Here is a 19,649-nt window from a genome sequence, read left to right on the forward strand (position 1 = left end):
GAAGATAGCGTAAAAGCACTTTTGGATATGATTAAATGTTTTTTCGTCTTCTTCTTTCTTAACTGCAGCTTTTTTAAAAATTCCTTTCAAGTTTTGGGAATCGATTTTTATAAAACGCCACCTCAACCCAGGCTGGGGGAAAATAAACTGAATAGTCTTGTCGTTTTGGCTTTTTCCTTCTTTTCGGACGCTTGAGCAATATTATATGCTTCATATTCGCCTAGTATATACCTAAATATCGGAAGAATTTTGAAAGGCGATTCATTAAGAGTAGCTTTAGTGACAGGAACCGCTGGTATTCTAGTTTTCACTTCTAGGATTAGAGGATTCAGGTAATTTTGGAGACTGGAAGCCGCCTCAGGCTTAAACAAGCTCGGTGTATTCACTGGTATGCTCGACGTTTCAGCTTGTAAGAATACTTCATCATACACGTAGTTATACACCAATTTTTTAATATTGGCAACTTTTAAATCCTAATAGTTCCGATGAATAAAGATATTTCAGATATAGAGTATATATATGTATATATAAAAAAGGCTTATTATTGCTATTGCTTACCGAATATTCTTTGATGACGAAGAATACAAAATAATTGCATATAATGTTTTCAAAGTTTTCAATGTAATAATTGTTCCAATTAACTGCAACTGTTTCACATGCAGTAGCCAGTGATTGTCCGTAATTTTTTAGCTTGTTTTCATCAACAAACAACTGCACATTGGGTATATTTGCTAAATCTGAAAAAGCGTCTGCAAGCCAAGATACATGATTGTATTTTGCCAGTATGTCATGGACTTTTTCTGGGCTGCTTCGAACGGCCATTGTAACTCTGTACCAAAAGTTTTGGTCGAAAATATCACTTGTGACATTTTTAGGGTATTTTAAAATGAAATAGTTGACGAACAACTGCGACTTGAAAAGTGTCTCCCTAACCAAGGACAATATATATTTTTTTTTTTTAATCTTGAGTAAAGCATTTTCTTTGTCCGTATCATCTTGACAGAATTCATTAAATGGTATAGAGAGAGTATATCGGGTATGGTAATTTCCTAGTTTCATTTGCATAACTTTTTTCAAGGTATAATTGTAGTCTCTGCATTTCTTGCTTCTTGCAGGTCTGTGGCCAATTTCATTACAGGAAGCACATTTTAATACTTCAGTTGAAGTGGGAGGAGGCGTTGTAGTCAATGTTTTTCGATGCCTTTTAGACTCAGCTTTATCTTTCTTTATATCCGCATCATCTTTTCTTTTAATACCTTCATTAAATTTATTTTTCAAGTTAATAAGAGTACACCATATACTATCAATCATAAAGACTTGTTTATCTTTCCTGGGCAACTTTGGGGTTTTGCTGCTCTCTGCAATGTTGCTACCTTGAATGCTTTCTAGTTTTGCAAGCTTTTTTGCTGCAATGAGTATTTCGGCTTCAGGATATATGGGTGTACGTGTCATTAATAAAAGAAAGATAAAAAAAAATAAAAGACAAACAGAAAAAGAGAGAGGAAGAAATAGTATAGCAAAAATTCAGTACATAATTATCGATCTGGCATCCAATACAATAGGATTAAGATATAATATATCGAAGATCACATCACAAAATTATCACTAAAGATGTCTTGCTTATTAGTTATATAATCCAAGCGCAGACTATCTACTTATTTGTGTTCCTCTTAGACTGACAGATATGAACATGTCAGTTTAAAGAGACAAAGAGATCTCGTGTCCTTTTTTTTTTGCTCCCAAGGTTTGATATAGGTATAATCAAAAAATAAGTTTTGAGTCCCACTCTTACATTGTGTAGTGCTATAATGGTACGAATGCTCGAGAAGCTGACTGTTTTTTTAAGAATCCACCCCTAAATCGAAAAAAAAAATCCTTAAATTTGCTCAGCGAAGTCGTAAATTGGTTTCCCATTGTACAATTAAATCAACACCAAAAGATGGACTTTTCTTATAATGCGCTAGCTAAACCTTCTTAAGGTTATTCGCAAGTAGAATCCATGTAAGAGGTAAAAAAAAAAAAGAAAAAAAAAAATAGCCTACGATTGCATTTTAGTTCGTCTAACATTTTGTCTCAATTTAATTTCTCGAGTTCCTTTGTCTCATTTCATCCAAAAAAGGTAAACTAAATATCTGGAAACTAATTTTGATTTGTCCAGAAAAAGAACTAACTTCTTCCTAATCTAAAGTGTAATCCCTATTTCCTCAAATCTTTCAAACTAAGCTAATTCATTTTTTTTTTCTGATAAATTTAAGATTTGATAAAGATAAATGATAAAAGAGAATATTTTTACAGACCGAATATAGACAGTAAAATTATTCAAGTCCCCAAAGCTCTTTATTATAGATGGAAGAAGCAGTCAAAAGTAAAAAAAAAAAAAAAAAAAAAAATTTTTAAAGTAGAGAACATGTCATACACGCTATAAATAATTTTCAAATCTCCCTAATTCATTATTCAGATATATTTTAGCACATGCAAAAAAATATATTACTTTACAAGGGCAGTTTCGTTATTGTCTATTCTAGACTGACGGTATTCTTTATGTCTATATGCATTCAACATTCTTTGTAATGTATTATCTCTAAAGTATTGTTCAGAGTCAGTAACAAGTACGCGTAATGATGATCGTGTGCGAAACACTGCTAAATAGAGTGTCCGTTGATATGAGCAATAGGCTGGCTTTTGAACAATACTCCTTATAGTCAGTCATATCTGAAGCTTTTGTCGTATTATGAGCCTTTAGATTAACAAATTCTCCCCAATGTAAAAGCATGTTATAATACTACCTTAAATTTTTACCTCATGTTGTTCTTTTTTTTTTTTTTTGGCTAGGAAAGAAATGTGCTTTTATTAAGCAACTAGGTATACACGATCCTGATACAACACAACCAGATGAGTGCGATTTGAAAACCAAAATCGCACAATTGAAGATTTATACATGCTCAGCGATTTTTTTAGGGTCCAATTTGGCACTGTATATAAATTCTCCTCCTATAAACACACCATAATGAACCATTTATTAAAAATTGACAACATTTCAAAAAAAACAGAAATATTTATTTTTTTTTTTAAAAAAAAGTTTATTTATTTAATTAAGATAAGGATATCAGAAATCATTATAATAAACACTATAGATTAAAAAAAAAATAAAAGGTTAATATTCTATTACGAGAAAAAAAATGATATAAATTTTTTTTCTTTCTCTATTCAATTTTCAGATTAAAAGTTTCTTTCACCGAGAATCTCAAACTGAGCTGGGTTTAGTAGCAATATGTTTTGTTCATCATTCAAAATTGAATAGTAAAAGAAGAAAGATTTAATAAAAAGTACTTACATTATTCAAATATCCCTTGGAGTCGTATTTTACAAAAGTATAGAAGAAAAACAGAATTAGTATCCTTGTCTTTGGCGTAAATTTATATTTTTTGACACCACAAAAATTTTTTACTGCTTTTTTTTTAAGTCCTATGACTGCTTTTACTTTTATTGTTTGACACAACAACAACCGATTAAAATAGTGGTGGCTTTGACAATTCAGATAATAATAAGGTTATTGGGTTGTCAACAACAATAATAAATAAATAGGATAGCATTATCTTTTTAGCATATTTTATGTATTGGAAAAAAAAAACTTTTATTTTATTTTATTTTTATTTTTATTTTTTTTTTTAAAAAATCACCATTGCTTTATATAAATTAACTCATAATGTTACATTATTAAAAAATAATAATTCTTTTTCCTCTAAATTCTTTACTAGTATAAAGAATGTTTAGTACTATTCTCTTATTACACTGTGTATTGTAATAGTCGAATGTATTTTGAATCTATATAGTTTTTACATGACTGTACCTGAATAGGTCATTATTTTGGAAATAGATGTGCATGTAATTAATAACTTGAAAAAATTATTGCAATTATCAATTGCTTTGATTTTTTGTAGTTTTCCCTCTCCCTCTCTCTCTTTTTTTTTTTTTAAATAAATAAACGTAGATAAATTTCTGTAAAACTACCTATTATTGAAGAAAATAAATTCTATAATACTCGATTGTAAAAAAAAAACAATCCTTCTATTGTTGAAGTAAAAAAATAGAACCTGAAAATTAATCAATGGGTGAACTTTTTTTTTTCTTTCCTTCCTACATGATAATGCTCATTAATACAAAAAGAAAAGAGTCCAGTGAGAAACTAATATGATGCCTATACATATGTTTATTCCTTAAAAATAGATATATGTATATATAGAAAAAAAGCTACAAGTACATCATTTAAGCCTTGTTAGCAGACTTTTGGAATCTGAATCTGGGAGGGGGAAGACGGTTGCGACGATCGACAGCAGAACGAACACGAACAACTCTGGCGTGAATGGCGCAAGAGACACAGTAGTGAAGCTTAACGTACAACTTGGGAATGGTGTATTCCTCGTAGACTGAGGCTTCTTGAAGATCGCGGACAGCAGCAGCTTCAACCATGTTACGAATAGTGAAACGCTTGATAGCCTTATCCTTGGGGCAACAACGGTAACAGTTGATGCAACGAACAAATTTGGTATGGCCACGACCGTGCTTGTTACGTCCGTTATTTCTTCTTTTACAGGTCTATTTATTTATATATGTATATATATTTTTTTTGGGAGGAAAGGATATATACAAATGTATATATATTTTAGTCAAACAATAATAATAATGAAAAAGATTCAATCAATATGCTCATAAATAGGTGTTGTCCAAGAAATAAATGAAAAATAAACGATGACTTTTGGCGATCTTATATACAAAGATTCTTTCATTATATAAAGGTTGACAAAAAAAAATATTTTCTGTGTTCGAAATTGAAATGTCCATAATCTAATTTCTTCCTTTTGCATTGCAAGTTGTGAATCTCATTAACTTATGCTATCCTCTCTCATCCATAAAAAAAAATGATGTCTTGTAATAGTTGTAAATTTTCCATCCATCCATCCATCCATCATTATTGATCATTTATTTCCAAGACTTTTTCCTCCCTTTTTTATATGCATATCTGTATCTATATGTATATAGATAATAATTTAAATATAGTCATGAACTTACCATACTATATAATCGAGAGAGAGAATCCCCTATTAGGGATTGACTTTAGGATATTAAGCACTTCGAGCTGAGATTAAAATATTTATCTGTTTTTTTTTTTTTTTTTTTTTTTTTTTTTTTTTTTATCCATTATTAGTGTTATAAAGGAATCACAAATGAATTATGTTATCATTTAATGTAATTCTGAGTGTAGTGCTTAATATAATAACTTAAAAACAAAAACAAATATTATTACTTTTTTTTGTTGATATTTTTTATATCCTGGATAAAAGGAATGAAGATAACTTCTTATTGACTACCATCATAGTGTTTCACTTGTCTAAGCTTGGTTTTTCAAAACCAGAGAGAGGAAAGCCTTATTATGACAAAGAACAAGGTCAATTGAATTACTTGGGGAAAAAAAAAATCTTATTGCATCGAATGCAAATTTCTTTTGTTTATTTTTAATTATTTATTTATGAAAAGAAAAGAACTCTAAAGGGAATAATGTAACTTGTTTTGGTTTTCTTTTTTTTTTTTTTTTTTTTTTTTTTTTTTTTTTTTTTTCTATAAAGATTGATCTTTCTTGGCAGTTGCAATGGCTAATAATTCATTATATTCGCCTGAACGCAAACACATTTGTTGAAAGATACCACCTTCTCTAGTCATTAAATTATAAGGTGTATCAAACTCTTTCACTTCTCCATGGTCCAAGACTAAGATACGATCATAATCAGCCACAGTACGAATACGATGAGCGATACAGAGTAAAGCAGAGTTTGTAAACTCGGTTCGAATTGTTTGCTGAATTTTATGATCTGTATCAAAATCAACGGATGAAGTCGCTTCATCTAAAATGATTAAAGCCGATTTTTTAACCAGTGCACGAGCTAAAGCAATTAATTGTCTTTGACCTTGAGACCAGTTGGATCCATTTTCTGTTACGACTGAATCGAGTGTGATTGCATTCTCTGTTGTAGTGTCTTGGTCATCAATTAAGTGAGAACGTTTCAAAGCCGCCCAAAGTTCGAGATCATCATGTTGATGGAAAGGGTCAAGGTTACTACGAAGTGTTCCTGAAAATAAAACAGGGTCTTGAGGAATGATGGTTAATCGAGAACGAAGTACGTTTAAGCCAATCTTGTGTATATCTACACCATCAATCTTGATCGTCCCACTCGTGGGTTCCATAAAACGGAAAATAGAAAGTGCTAACGTGGACTTACCAGAACCAGTACGTCCAACGATGCCAATCTTTTCACGAGGTTGAACTTGAAAGGATACATTACGAAGTACAGGGGGGTTTTCAGGCGCATATTGCATCACCAAATCTTGAACTTCAACAGAACCGTACTCTGGCCAACTAGAGCGAGGCTCTGTTTCAGGTATCTCTGCAGCTGGTTCCTCTTCAACATCAAGATATTCATGTACACGTTCAATAGCGTTCATGTTCATTTCATTCAATGCATAATTACGCACAACCCATAAAACATGATGTGTAAACATCAATGAATAACTCAAGGAAAGACCTGCTAACCCAGGATCAACCCAGTCACGAGCAAGTACGAGGACAAACCCAGTACAGAAACCGACAAAGGCTCCCAGGACATCAACACGGCAATGCAACCAACGATTCGTAGCCCACATCCATAAAAAGGGGCGATTGTTACTATCGATTTTGTTGTGATTCTCATTTATAAACCTAAATTGAGATCCAAAGGCTCGAATCGTGGCAACACCATTCACGGTTTCATTAAACTGAACATAGATTGGACTACGACTCACAGAATTTAATCGTTTTAGATCGCGAGAGGTACGAAGATAGTAGTTACCAATCGAGACAAACAGAGCGGCAATCACAACACCAGGTACAAGGAAAGTTGGTGTCACACTTGAAATCAAGAGGATCACACATAACGTAGCAACAATTGAATAGATCAAGAAAGAAAGAGAAGGCGCGATCTCTTGATCTACAGTGGCTAAATCAGAAGAAAATCGATTCACAATGCGACCTAAAGGTGTTGTATCATAAAAACGAACTTTGGCTCTCAAGATGCGAGACAATAATTCATGATGGATACGACTGGAAGCATTTAAAGAGCCTCTAAAGAGAATGTAAGTACGTAATGAAGTCATACATAACGCAATGACACCCACAAGGAAATAGATGCCCAAGTAGTAGACGACATCAATCGCATCTTCAGCAGGTTTTATCATCCTATTCATCGTAGTATGGAAAATGGGTGCAGTAGTATATACATTCATCAAGTTATTTTGTCCCATTGTATTTGAAGCAGAGAATAATAATAGACCAAGGTGATCGTCATGGAGGGCATCCTTCTCTGGTCCTTCAGATTCATGACCATATGCAGCCGACCACACTTTAATCCAATAATCTTGACCTAAAACACAAGCTTGTGCAACACAAAACAAAATTAACACAATCGCCCAGAAGAGATAACCTCCAGAGGCATTAATATAGGTCTTGTATACAGACCAAGATACGCCGCCTTCAGCACGCTCCTCCTCTTGGGTTAACTTCCCGCCATGACCATTTATCATATCAGTCGTACTATGGATCGTTTTAGGAACAACCGGGATAGGCCCCTCCACAGCCGTTTCTTCAGTCATAGCCATCTTGGCTTCTTCTGCCTTTGAAAGTTCTTCACCAAGTACACCTGATTTTAAGAGTGACTTGGGTGATCCTGCATCTAGAACTTGACCCTCCTTCAAGACCACCACATAATCAGCACCAGAGATACAGAGTCCAACATGATGAGTGACCAAGATCACTGTACGATGCTTCATTAAATCACCTGTCAAACAATGTTCATATAAATGCTTAGCAGTATGTGCATCTACTGCACTAAGACAATCATCCAAGATAACCGTACTAGCCTGAGAATAGACAGCACGCGCAATAGCTACACGTTGCTTTTGTCCACCACTCAGCGTGATACCCTTTTCGCCGACTTCAGTAGCGTCACCATATTCCAAAATTTCCAAATCACGAGTTAACGCCGTCATGTACAACACATTCTCATACCGTTCTTTATCAAAGGGTAAACCAAACAAGATGTTATCTCGAATACTACAATTTTGCAACCATGCAGTCTGTGCAACATAGGCAATCCCAGAGACGGCGCCACCGAGTGGACTCCTTTGATTAGGGATAACGCGTGGTAAGATAGCCTGACCAGAAAGACAAAAGGTTTCACCTAACAGACTTGCAATTAAAGACGTTTTACCAGACCCAGTGGGACCACAGACGATAGAAAGTTTACCTACTGGGAAGTTCAAGTTTAAGTTTTTAATAGCAGCTTTAGCATGATCCCCATCACGAGGACGTTCCCAACTAAAGGAGGCATTGTTGATAAAGCCAATAACAACGCCGCTTTGAGAGGCCTCTGCGTTTCTTTGTGTAGGGAGCTCAACTTCATCTTCAGCTAAAAACTTTTCTACACGTTTAATAGAAACGTTGGATTGAATTAAAAAGGACATCAAGAGAGGAAATTCATCAAGGGCAGCACGGAAGGTATTAAAGAGAGCTAAAGCAGTAAAAGCGACAGAGGCAGTCAATGGGTTATCTTGAGTGTAAACGTAAAAGGTTGTCACCATGATTAAGATAGGAATAAAAAACCAAGCATTCACCATCCACATAAACGTCATTAAACGAGAACGAATAGCACTTAATTCATTCTCTCTAGCTTCAATAATACGTTTCTTGAATTCACTTTCCCAAGCAAAAAATTTAACGATACGAATAGCAGACAAAAGTTCATTCATCAATTTTAGACGTTTATCAGTAGCCGACATGACAGAGGTGTGAAGCCTTTCAAAACGAGAGCCAATATAATAAGTGATAGGCTGACAACTTATCATGACCAAAACACCCCATAATGCAGCATTGCCAAGAAGCTTATATAACCCCCAAATACTGAAAATAATTTGAAGAGGATAGCAATAGATATAAAAAATATAAGCAATACATTCAGCTACCTTTTGAGCATCCACAGATAGTAAATTATTCACATTACCCATCGTTTCCTTTCTAGTCTCTTCCTCCAGACTAGAGGCAACATCAGGAGAGCCACTATCATCACGACGACGAAGTGATTTTGAGAAAACTTCACCAATAATAATAGATTGAACACGAATACCTAAAGTACGACCGATATAAAGACCTTGCTGAAGTAACAAAGATTGAGCAGAATTAGTGACAAACAAACCAAGAACATACAAGAAAGCAGTTGTGACAGGTTCATCCTTTGGACTTTCAATATATCTAACAATTTTGTTCAAGTAAAAAGGAGGACCAAAGACAAGTACAGTCCAGCCTAAACAATAGAGAGTTTGAAAGAATAATGGCCAACGGAATGTCTTAACGAGTGTAGCCTTTATATTAGAAGAAGATTTATTGTTATTATAATCCAAAAGTGTATATTTAGCTCTATTGTCAGTAGGTAATTCAATTAAATCTGCATCATCCAAAGTACGATTATATCCTTCCTTCATCATCACATTCACCCAACTAAACATAAATTTTGAATAAAGGGAAGCCCAATTTTCACCAGACATAATACGACCCTTATAACAAAAGGAAAATTTTACATTCATATCCACTATTGTTTTTTTTTAACACTTTGTTGTATAAATGCTTACCTCTTTAGTAACCACTGGCTTTGAAGGAGCGAGTCGAGTTTCATTAATGATAATCAAGAGTAATAAAAGATCAATAAAACCTGTCAGGAGAGATAATGGATATCCTGTACCCGCATTTTGACCCAAGAGATAATATGATCTTTCATCAATAAGAGTGACAAAAAAGTCTATCAAATATAGCCAATTAAGATGGTTGCAAATCTTATTAGATAATTCATTGAAGCTGACAGATAAATAAATATTGACAATCGACAAAACAAGTGAATAAGTCTAGTATTATATATATATTATTATTATTAGACTCTAAGTAGATGCATATACATATATGAATATGCATATACATCACTATTTTTTTTTTTTTTTTTTTTACATACCCAAAATCCTATACGTATTATGTAAGCAAACAATAGATTAAATTTGTGACCTTCGTTTGGAGAAAATTTATATTGATGAACATTAATTTCATAAACAGCAAATAAAAACAAACTCAATTGTACAATAGCCAAAGCCAATCTTGACCAATTAAAAATTGTCCAACGAGAAGTCTTAATCTTAATGTCTGTGTTTTCAGAAATCGAATATTCGTCGCACACATTATCACCTAAAGCGCCGTAATTACTATGATTTGAGCTTGTTGTAATAGGCAATTTATTAAGAAGAGGGGCATAGCCCATGGAATAGGATTTATAATATTTTACACTAGCGATAGTCAAGACGATAAATGACCAAGCTAGAATTACAATGAGAAACATTCCATCAATGATTCTAATGGATGCGATTAGTTTTATTATTTTTTAAAAAAACTGTTTTAAAGAGCCAACTTACATTTCCCTAAAGCAGGGAACAAAATCATCGTTTATCCACAGTTGCTATTACCCAAAAAAAGAATTGAGATCGATTTATTCAAAGATAAGATGTACATATATAAAAAAGACTTACGGATAAACTACAATGAAGATATTTCATAATATCAAACAAAAAATGAAATAAAATAAAAAAAAAGCAGAAAAATAAATAAAAAGTACACTAGATTTGTACTTTATTATCGCCGACACTGCTGTTGCTGCTGCTGCTGTTCAAGTAATCAAAGACAGATTTTCTACATGTTACTTTTTATGTCCATTTTTACCCTTTTTGGCCAGAAGGAAGTCTTTTATTTATTTGTTGAGAACAATAGTAATAATGTTTAATAATAGTCTTTTTTTTTTTTTTTTTTTTTTTTTTTTTTTTTTTTTGTATATCATATTACACTTCTTGTACATGTATAAAGTTGTACCAAGGAGGAAGTACTATTTTTTTTCTTTTCACCATAAAGAATGAATTGCATTTTTTGGACCGCCTATTTTAGAGGAATATTTACAATGATAGCAAATATCAACAAATCTTTGACAGCAATCATCTTGACCATTCATTCTACTCAATAAAATTTCAACACATCTGACTGCTTCAGTAACATCTTGATCTTCAGCTTTTCCAATAAAAGTTGAAGTTATGTAATGAGTAGCTAAATGAATTAAACTATTTGTATTATAAACATCTATTCCTACACTGTCTTTAGCTAATTCAGCAAGATATAAAATAGCTTGCATATTAAAAACTAAATAATGGAGAGGTTTCGCACGGTTTGATTCCAATGGTTGATTACCGGTCTTGAGATCAACTTGTTCAGGCAATGCTTCATTAAAGAATTTTAAAATAAGATTGGGTACGCGAGGAGATACTGGATTTAAAAAATATTCTATTGAAGTCAATTGTACCATGTACCATGTATAAATGTTATTTTTAGCATTTGCGGCTTTCAAAGCAAGTGGACTTGATGTAAGCCAAGAGAGATACGAATTAAACCAATGAATTATATCTTGTTTTAATAGATAATAACCATTAAATGTTTCCAAAAGAGGTAAGATATTGACAATACGAGCAAGTCTATATATTATATTATCAAGTCATTATCCTGTGTGTATGTGTATATGTATGTATGTATGTATGTGTGTGTGTGTGTGTGTGTGTGTGTGTGTGTGTGTGTGTGTATGTGTGTATATATTGGAATTATAATTTACTACTATCACTTTACGTTCTAGAGCTTATGACGCCTTCTTTTCTCCCTATTTTAGGTGTATTTTGTGGACCTCTGATGAGTTGAACATAATTAAGATTTGGGTTCATACGAGTTTTTTCATTTATAAAGAATGTATCTAATAAAGATACAGCATGGATAGCATAATTTTCATTGTTAAAAAAATAATAACCCATTGATAAAAATGTTACATTTTCCGCAAGAAGTTCTAATTGTGATTGATCCTCTACGGCTCCTATGTCTTGATAAACAAAGAATAAGAATAAGCGCAATACAATAAAAAAAAATACAATTTACCTGGATTTCTTTTACCATCTTTCCTGATATATTTACTATTTGGATCATTTGGATTCTCCTAGTTTTATACATAAATAATAATAATAAGAATGAAGAATCAAGAATCATACTTACGGGCCACCAATAACTAATTTAAATAGAGTTAATATTACACTAATGTCGTTTTCAAATATGCATGTACATTACGGTGCATAACTAAGAAAATCACGGATATCACCAGATGGGGCAATATGAGGTTCCTTTTTTCCAAATGTAACACTAAATGGCCCACTCTTTAAAGCATTATTTGCGAGTCTTTTGAGACAACTATACGCCTCCTTTGTTGTATCATCAGGTCCTTTTTGTTTTTGTAATTGTAACTTTTTAAGTGAAATATATTCTATTTCTGGCTTTCTTGGGCCCATATTATTGATAATAAAAAAATAAAATAAAATAAAATAAATAAAAAATAGAGAAAATTCATTTTTTTTTTTTTTTTTTTTTTTTTTTTTTTTTTTTTTGAGTCAATTCTTGTTAAAATTAGGTTTTATTTTTTTGTAATAATGAAATAAAATAACATCATTCTTCTATTTTATAAATAGAAGACAAAGAGAATTAAACTCTAACTTAACTCAAATAGTTAGTTGGAAGCCTATTTATTTACTTTGTGTTTATTAAATGACTTTTATAAAGTACGTTTTAGTGGAAAAATGTACTCCTATTTTTATATGTTTGACAGTAATTGATAAACTTCTTCTGTTTTATTTTATTGTCGAAATATGTAATACTAGTCAATCTTTAGTTATAGTAAACTAAAGCCGTCAGAACGACAAGGGCTTCCTTTTTATTCTATTCTATTTTATTTTATTCTATTTTATTTTATCTTCCTTTCTATATAAACTAACAAAGAAATGAATAAATCAAAAAGAAAGACATAATGAAATTTGAATGATTTGCGTAACCATCAGCTCCTTTCCTTTCTTTCTCTCCCCCTTGATTTCTTCTGGTTAATTTTCATTGTTATTCATAAATATAAGTAGGCAACTTCTTTACTTTCTTTACTCCTTTTCACTTATGAATACTTGAATATGACAGTGCTTTTATTCGTAAATGAATTTCAAACAATTCGGTCAAAATCAAGGAAATCTCATTTAAATAATAGTTCAAGCAAGCTAAGATCAAGAAAGGCACCTAGACCTCGCAATTCGTTTATTTTATATAGACAAGAAAAACAAAAAAGTGTTACAATTTCAACCATGAAGTTACACAGTAAGGATCTTTCGAAGATATTTGCGGAAATGTGGAAAAATGAGAAAGAGGAAGTACGGATGAAGTATGAAAGGATGGCTGAGGAAGAAAAATTAATGCATGGTATGCTCTATCCAAAGTACAAGTATAGGCCCAAGCAAAGAAAGAAGTCTTTGCTGCTTTCAGACAAGTGTCCAGAGCTGGAAAAGAAAGAAAAGAACGAACTTCTTCATGAAGAAAACTTACCTATAAAAGACAATCCTAACACTTGGACTCACCAAAATGAAGAGCAGAAAAATATATACAATGGAAACCATTTTGAATTATCAGTAGAACTTTTTGACTATATAGATGCCATACCGCCATCAACACCACCTTCGAATATGGTGGACGAATTTCAGTTATTCCCCAACGGCTCGAAACTAGATTACCTTTCATTTAAAGATTATGAACTTTACACTCTTGTGTCCTTACTAACCTAACTTAATAAAACCCTTTTCTTTTCCTTTTTTTTTTTTTTTTTTTTTTTTTTTTTTTTTATGTATGTATATATATTATATAAGCTAAATGCAAGTTTAATTATACAAAGAGTCTTTTCGATATGTTCTCTTTAAGATTTTTTTTTTATCTAAGGCTTGATTACTTTAAATGGTTTTGTTAAAAAGGGATTGCAGTACACTTGAAGATATTTTTTTTTTCTTTTTCCTCTGACTAAAAAATAGAATAAATTATTATCTTTATTTTTTTTTTCTCCTTTCTTTTGACACTTGACGCAAACATTACAAAAATATTAATGCCTCCTAAGAAAGGGAAATCTCGTCAACATTGGAATAAAGTCGACTGGGATTCAGCATTGTAAATAAGTTACAATTAATCTTTGTTATGTTATTAATTAAACTTTTTCCTCTTCTCTCTTTCTCTCTCTTCCTTTCTTTAAATATATACATATATATATATCAGCTCAACAAGTCCTACAGTTGTTAATGCTACTCTTAATTCTTTCACAAACGAATTTGAAGTCACTCAACCAAAGCCAACTAGATCTAACTTTGATTTTAGTAGTCCTGATCACTCACAGACCTGGATTTATAATGATCAACAAGGTTGGAATACAGCACCAACAAATGCTTTGAATGAATGGTCAACTGAAACGTTCGATGAGAATGTGAATCAAGATGTTCATCCTGGAAGATTTAGTACAAAGGATACTTCAACTGCTACTTTCCGCTTAAATATGGAAATTGAGGATGATCCTGTCTTTACAAAAGTCGTCGATTATACTTCCTTTCGTACACAAACTATTATTCCAGAATATGACGACATTCTTATAGCTGATGAGTTAAAAGATCCTGAAGAATGGGAAAATCGTCACTATAGAGATCCTTTACCTGGAATACCTATCAATCATGTTAAATCTCCTTATGATAGTACGGATCAGTATTTATATACTCATTTTGAGCTGATGCGTCAAGATTTTCTTATTCCTCTTCAAAAGGCAGTAAAAGCTTATAAAGAAACATTGAACAGTATAAAGAGTGATGATGTTGGTGAAGCAATGGAAATCTTATCTTTTCAAAAGCCATTCCGTTTATATGAACATGTACTAATAATGAATAACTTGGCCTATATATATATATATATATATATATATATAGAGTATGTGTGTATATGAGAGAGCTAACATTCTTATTTACGTAAGGTACATTTAAACGCTATTGTTTTTGGGAATCGACATCCTTTGTATAGAATCAGCTTTCGATTACCTTATTATGTACGCGTGGATTGGACTCAGTCAAAACGTTTGATGCCAGGTTCATTGGTTTTGTTATCAAAAGATAACTTTGAAAAGGATTTAAAAATCGCTACTATCATTGAAAGAGGTGATAAGCCTATGCGTGGTCCAAATAGATTTGAATACATGGTAGATTTGTATTTAGAGAGAGATAATGAATTTGAGCCATTAGGATTTGGTGACCCTAGTCTATCTAATGATGATACTTATGTCATGCTTGAAGCAACTGATGGCTATTTTGAAGCTTATCGTCATGTCCTTAATGTATTCCAAAAGATCGATCCAGATAATTTACCCTTTTCACACTATTTGGTAAAGCTATCTAATAATGTTCTAGTTCCTCATTATGCAGCAAGAAAGAGAATATATGATATCAATCCTCAACCCAACAGTAGAAATAAAGAACGTTGGACAGTAGACATCATGGAGGATTGGCCTATTTATAAAATGGGAATGGATAAAACTCAACTAGATGCATTGAAAACGATTTTATCCAATAATTTATCAATTGTTCAAGGTTAAATATTTACAATTTGAATTATATTTATATATAAAAGAGGAAAGAGAGAATGTTATCTAATTTTATATCTTAGGTCCTCCTGGTACTGGTAAAACCTTTGTTGGTACGTATGCTATGCGTGTCCTTTTAAATAATTTTAGTCAATCTTTGGGTCCTATCATATGTATCTGTCAAACAAATCATGGTAAATATTTATATATTCTCTCTCTCTCTCTCTTTCTTTCTATTTGATTTAATATGCCTCATTTAATACTATAGCATTGGACCAATTCTTGGAACATATCCTTGATCATTGTGATTCAATTGTTCGCGTTGGAGGTCGATCTAAATCAGAGAGATTAAAGGAACGTACGTTATATGAACTTAAAAAGGTACATGAGCGACCTCGAGGTATCGGTCGTTTATATCGTAATCGAGACAACATTGCAAAGGACATAAGAGAAACAATCATTGAATTATATGAAGAACCCTGTGTGACAATCGAGTTTATCAGCTCTATCAAAGCTTTAAGGCCTCGACAAATTGAAAGTTTAAAGAGAATGAGTGAACGAGAAAAGGATAGAATTATTCCTTCTAATTTATTAGGAAGCTTTGATATAGATGATAATGATTCTGACGACGATTGGGAGATTAGTTCTGATATACCCACTACATCAGCGAGAAATAATAAAAAACCTACTGTTACTTCAAAGGACAAGAAAGTTAAAAAATCAGCTTATAACGATTGGGCAGGTGGAAATCCAAACCTAGATAATGAATTGAAAAAGAAATCCCCTAACCCCGTTGAAATTTGGTTAAGAGAGGCCATTGATTATGTGGATGATAATGGAGAAATGTCTACCGTTAGCGATGAAATAAAGCAGAATTTTTTAGAACAAGAAAAGGGATTAGTATTTACAGACATTATAGATGAAAGAGAATTGATTGAAAAAGATGAATTAGAGGACGTCATAGGAGGCTTCCGTGGAGATGATATTGACATGAAGGAGAATAAAAACCCATTTATTCAGATTGGCAGATCCTATAAAAGACAAACTGAACCTGAATTGGGTGAACGTCCAGAAAGGAAGATTGTTAACTATAAAAAAATGAAAACAACTCATGTCCTTCACACTCAACAGTTTAATTTCTTTGAGGATAGTATTGATGAATTAACCTTGGAAGAGGAAAATACCAAGTATTCTCTGGAAAGATGGATGAAAGAAGACGATCTCAGTATGTGGCCTTTACCAGTTCGCTTAAAAGCCCATAAAAAATGGATTGATCAACGGAACGCCATCTTGGAAGACAAATTGAATTCAATGATGAAACAATATCATCATATTTCTACAGAAATTCGTAAAGTAATGGCGAATTTCGAAGCTAAAATTTGTAGGGAAAATCGAGTTGTGGGCATGACTAGTACTGCAGCTGTAAGTATCAATTGAAATTTATTTTATACATGAAATACTAATTATATACATTTATGTAAAGGCAAAATATCATGACTTATTAGAAGAAATACGCCCAAGAGTTATGGTTGTTGAAGAAGCAGCAGAAATGTTGGAGTCACATATTATTTCTGCCTTAACAGATTCATTAGAACATCTGATTTTGATTGGGTGAGTTAGATAAAGAAAAAAAAAAAAAGAAATATTATATTCTAAAATTAAATCATTAGTGATCACCAACAGTTGAGACCTTCAACTGCTGTGCATGAATTATCAGACAATCATGCCTTGGGAGTTTCTCTTTTTGAGCGTCTAGTCATTAATCAATTTCCTTTTACAAGACTTTCGCATCAACGACGTATGCGACCTGAAATTCGTTCACTTATTGATCCTATTTATAAAAATCCTCCTCTAAATGATCATCCTAACGTATTAACCTTCCCACCTATCCGTGGTATGGAACAATCTGTATTCTTTTTAGCTCATGAAGAAGAAGAGACTTGCATGAGAGATTCTGCTTCAAAGATGAATGAACATGAAGCCAAATTGACTGCTAAATTATCTACGTATTTATTACTTCAAGGTTATAGTACAGATGAAATAACAATTATTACCATGTATTCTGGACAAAAACAAATGATTAAAAAGGCGCTCCGGGATGAAAGACGACCCGACATTGATCCAGAGCTTATTAATATAAGCAGTGTAGATGGTTATCAAGGCGAGGAAAACAAGATTATTATCTTATCACTTGTTCGTAGTAACTCAATTGGACAGATTGGTTTCTTAAAAGTTGCAAATCGTGTCTGTGTTGCCCTATCAAGAGCTCAACATGTAAGTTGCAAGTATTATATATAGATAGATATGATATATAATATCCATACTTTTATATTTGTATTTAGGGTATGTATATTCTAGGTAATGCAAGGCTATTGTGTGAAAAAAGTGATCTCTGGAATGAAATTGTTGGAAATCTTGAAGATAGAAATGAGAATATGATTGGCACTAAGCTCACATTAAGATGCTCTAAACATAACGAAAAGACAGAAATAAAATGGCCTGTTGATTTTACAGAAGTATCAGAAGGAGGTTGTAGAAAAATGTGTAATGAAATACTACCATGTGGACATAAAGTATGTATTATATATGCATATATATATGTATATATGTGTGTGTGTGTTTGTGTTTGTGTTTGTATTTTACTAACTCTTGTAAAGTGTACCTTAAAATGTCATCCTTATGACCATAGCGATTATAGATGTAAACAAATTTGTGAAAAAATACTTGACTGTAAACATAGCTGTATGCGTCGTTGTTCTGAGCCATGTAGCCCATGTATTAAAAGAATAAGTGTTCGCCTCCCATGTGGACATACTATTGACTGGGAATGTGGAGAAATTCGTCGTCTTGTCTTGGCACCACAAGGCCAGACTTGCCCTGTGTGTAAAGCACCTTTATCGACAAAATAAAAAAAAAATAAATAAAATAAAATCAAATAAGCTTGCATACATATGATATAAATTTGCACTACTCAAAAGGGAAATAAAATAAACTATTTATTTGATTGGCAGTATCGATATTTTCATTATACTTGCATAAGAAAATATGTAAGTGATACAAATCAAGTTCACCAAAAAAGTCATATTATAAATATGCATCTCTCATATGAGTAGACACATGCATTCATCTATTCAACATAAGTTAATAGTAGAAATACATATTTTTTTTTTAAAAAAAAAGTGTATTTTTGCAGTATAAAATAATAGTATGTTCGTAGCTGCATTCATTTTTTTTTTCCTGTCCAAACATATTACAGATTTTGAAGTTTATAATGTTGTTTTAGTCTTTATAAAGATACCATTTTACACTTCTACATATCTCTGGAGCTTTTTAAGAGAAAGTAGTTAAAGTCACTGCAATGACTTTAACTGTATAATCATCTATTTTCTATTGAAATAAACATGCAAATATATATTCTTGTCAAATTAATTTCAATTTATATAAGCTTTGTTTTCTATAATAATAATAATAAACTACTTCCAGCCGAATCATAGACTTCTTCATCGTACTATTCTGCTTGGGTTCTAGTGTAACGTTTTTAGTAGCTTCTGAGGATAGTATGCCCATAAGAATATAAATGTAATCTAATAATTTTTTCTTTTTTTTTTCTTTTCTGTAATAATTTCATCAAATTCACTTTTATTTAATTTATCCAGTTAATAAAGTTCTCTGTATTTAGTAACAAAAAGGAAATTGTATTACATTCATTGACATACACATACACAGAAAGTGTCAATTCTGTGCAATATTATAAATTTTGTTCAAGTAAGGACAATGCTAGATTTTCCCGTGATCATTGTCTTTTATAATACTGCTTTATTCTTATGACGGGAAAAGAGAACATTAGAATATATTAGGATTCAGTCTAATAGCGCATACTGTCTGATTCATCTACAAGCTTATTCCTGTTATATTTTCTATTTTAGCAAAGAGAAAGTAGTATTCATTATAGCCGAACAGAAGACTTTATTTGTTACTGTCCTAGTATCCACAGTAATTGTCCTTTTTTTTTCTTGGATTTTGAACTATCTCAAC

The 19,649-nt window shown here is 32.1% G+C and overlaps 8 protein-coding genes across 8 annotated transcripts; 2 read left to right on the forward strand and 6 right to left on the reverse strand.

The window, feature by feature from the left end:
• Positions 1–122: 122 nt before the first annotated feature.
• On the reverse strand, positions 123–822 carry BX663DRAFT_428153 (uncharacterized protein; the record flags this gene model as incomplete). The annotated part of the gene is made up of 2 exons (XM_051522663.1): positions 123–473; positions 559–822. The coding sequence occupies 2 exons, from the start codon at positions 820–822 to the stop codon at positions 123–125; spliced, it is 615 nt and encodes a 204-aa protein (XP_051386426.1).
• On the reverse strand, positions 634–1,506 carry BX663DRAFT_496419 (uncharacterized protein; the record flags this gene model as incomplete). The annotated part of the gene is made up of 1 exon (XM_051525770.1): positions 634–1,506. A coding segment is annotated over exon 1 (383 nt), but the record flags the coding sequence as incomplete, so codon positions are not given.
• A 2,668-nt stretch (positions 1,507–4,174) lies between these two features.
• BX663DRAFT_496421 (ribosomal protein S26e) lies at positions 4,175–4,535 on the reverse strand. The gene has a single exon (XM_051525771.1). The coding sequence runs from the start codon at positions 4,468–4,470 to the stop codon at positions 4,267–4,269; it is 204 nt and encodes a 67-aa protein (XP_051386428.1). The 5' UTR covers positions 4,471–4,535; the 3' UTR covers positions 4,175–4,266.
• A 1,081-nt stretch (positions 4,536–5,616) lies between these two features.
• Positions 5,617–10,385, reverse strand: BX663DRAFT_548623 (P-loop containing nucleoside triphosphate hydrolase protein; the record flags this gene model as incomplete). Its single annotated transcript, XM_051531092.1, has 3 exons — positions 5,617–9,636; positions 9,712–9,981; positions 10,086–10,385. 3 exons carry the CDS (start codon positions 10,383–10,385, stop codon positions 5,617–5,619), a joined length of 4,590 nt encoding a protein of 1,529 aa, XP_051386429.1.
• A 630-nt stretch (positions 10,386–11,015) lies between these two features.
• On the reverse strand, positions 11,016–11,973 carry BX663DRAFT_428174 (alginate lyase-domain-containing protein; the record flags this gene model as incomplete). Its single annotated transcript, XM_051522666.1, has 2 exons — positions 11,016–11,637; positions 11,786–11,973. Coding segments are annotated over 2 exons (810 nt in total), but the record flags the coding sequence as incomplete, so codon positions are not given.
• A 294-nt stretch (positions 11,974–12,267) lies between these two features.
• Positions 12,268–12,489, reverse strand: BX663DRAFT_428205 (uncharacterized protein; the record flags this gene model as incomplete). Its single annotated transcript, XM_051522668.1, has 1 exon — positions 12,268–12,489. One exon carries the CDS (start codon positions 12,487–12,489, stop codon positions 12,268–12,270), a length of 222 nt encoding a protein of 73 aa, XP_051386431.1.
• Positions 12,490–12,830: 341 nt separating this feature from the next.
• Positions 12,831–13,824, forward strand: BX663DRAFT_496428 (uncharacterized protein). The gene has a single exon (XM_051525772.1). The coding sequence runs from the start codon at positions 13,153–13,155 to the stop codon at positions 13,792–13,794; it is 642 nt and encodes a 213-aa protein (XP_051386432.1). The 5' UTR covers positions 12,831–13,152; the 3' UTR covers positions 13,795–13,824.
• Positions 13,825–13,981: 157 nt separating this feature from the next.
• BX663DRAFT_496433 (RNA helicase) lies at positions 13,982–18,629 on the forward strand. The gene is made up of 9 exons (XM_051525773.1): positions 13,982–14,167; positions 14,273–14,912; positions 15,012–15,621; positions 15,698–15,808; positions 15,883–17,036; positions 17,098–17,225; positions 17,285–17,888; positions 17,957–18,187; positions 18,272–18,629. Exons 1-9 carry the CDS (start codon positions 14,106–14,108, stop codon positions 18,521–18,523), a joined length of 3,792 nt encoding a protein of 1,263 aa, XP_051386433.1. The 5' UTR covers positions 13,982–14,105; the 3' UTR covers positions 18,524–18,629.
• The last annotated feature ends 1,020 nt before the right edge of the window (positions 18,630–19,649 follow it).

The sequence above is a fragment of the Cokeromyces recurvatus genome, assembly GCF_025118155.1.
Source record: "Cokeromyces recurvatus strain NRRL 2243 chromosome Unknown BX663scaffold_3, whole genome shotgun sequence".
In the NCBI taxonomy this organism is placed as follows: Eukaryota; Fungi; Mucoromycota; class Mucoromycetes; order Mucorales; family Mucoraceae; genus Cokeromyces; species Cokeromyces recurvatus.

What these genes read in the sequence shown, in the direction of transcription:
- BX663DRAFT_496428 (XM_051525772.1), top strand. Translation starts at nt 13,153, where the DNA reads ATGACAGTGCTTTTATTCGTAAATGAATTTCAAACAATTCGGTCAAAA.
- BX663DRAFT_496433 (XM_051525773.1), top strand. Translation starts at nt 14,106, where the DNA reads ATGCCTCCTAAGAAAGGGAAATCTCGTCAACATTGGAATAAAGTCGAC. An exon ending in TATCTGTCAAACAAATCATG is followed by an intron (nt 15,809 to 15,882) that starts GTAAATATTTAT and finishes TTAATACTATAG; the next exon opens with CATTGGACCAATTCTTGGAA. An exon ending in GCATGACTAGTACTGCAGCT is followed by an intron (nt 17,037 to 17,097) that starts GTAAGTATCAAT and finishes ATTTATGTAAAG; the next exon opens with GCAAAATATCATGACTTATT.
- BX663DRAFT_496421 (XM_051525771.1), bottom strand. Translation starts at nt 4,470, where the DNA reads ATGGTTGAAGCTGCTGCTGTCCGCGATCTTCAAGAAGCCTCAGTCTAC.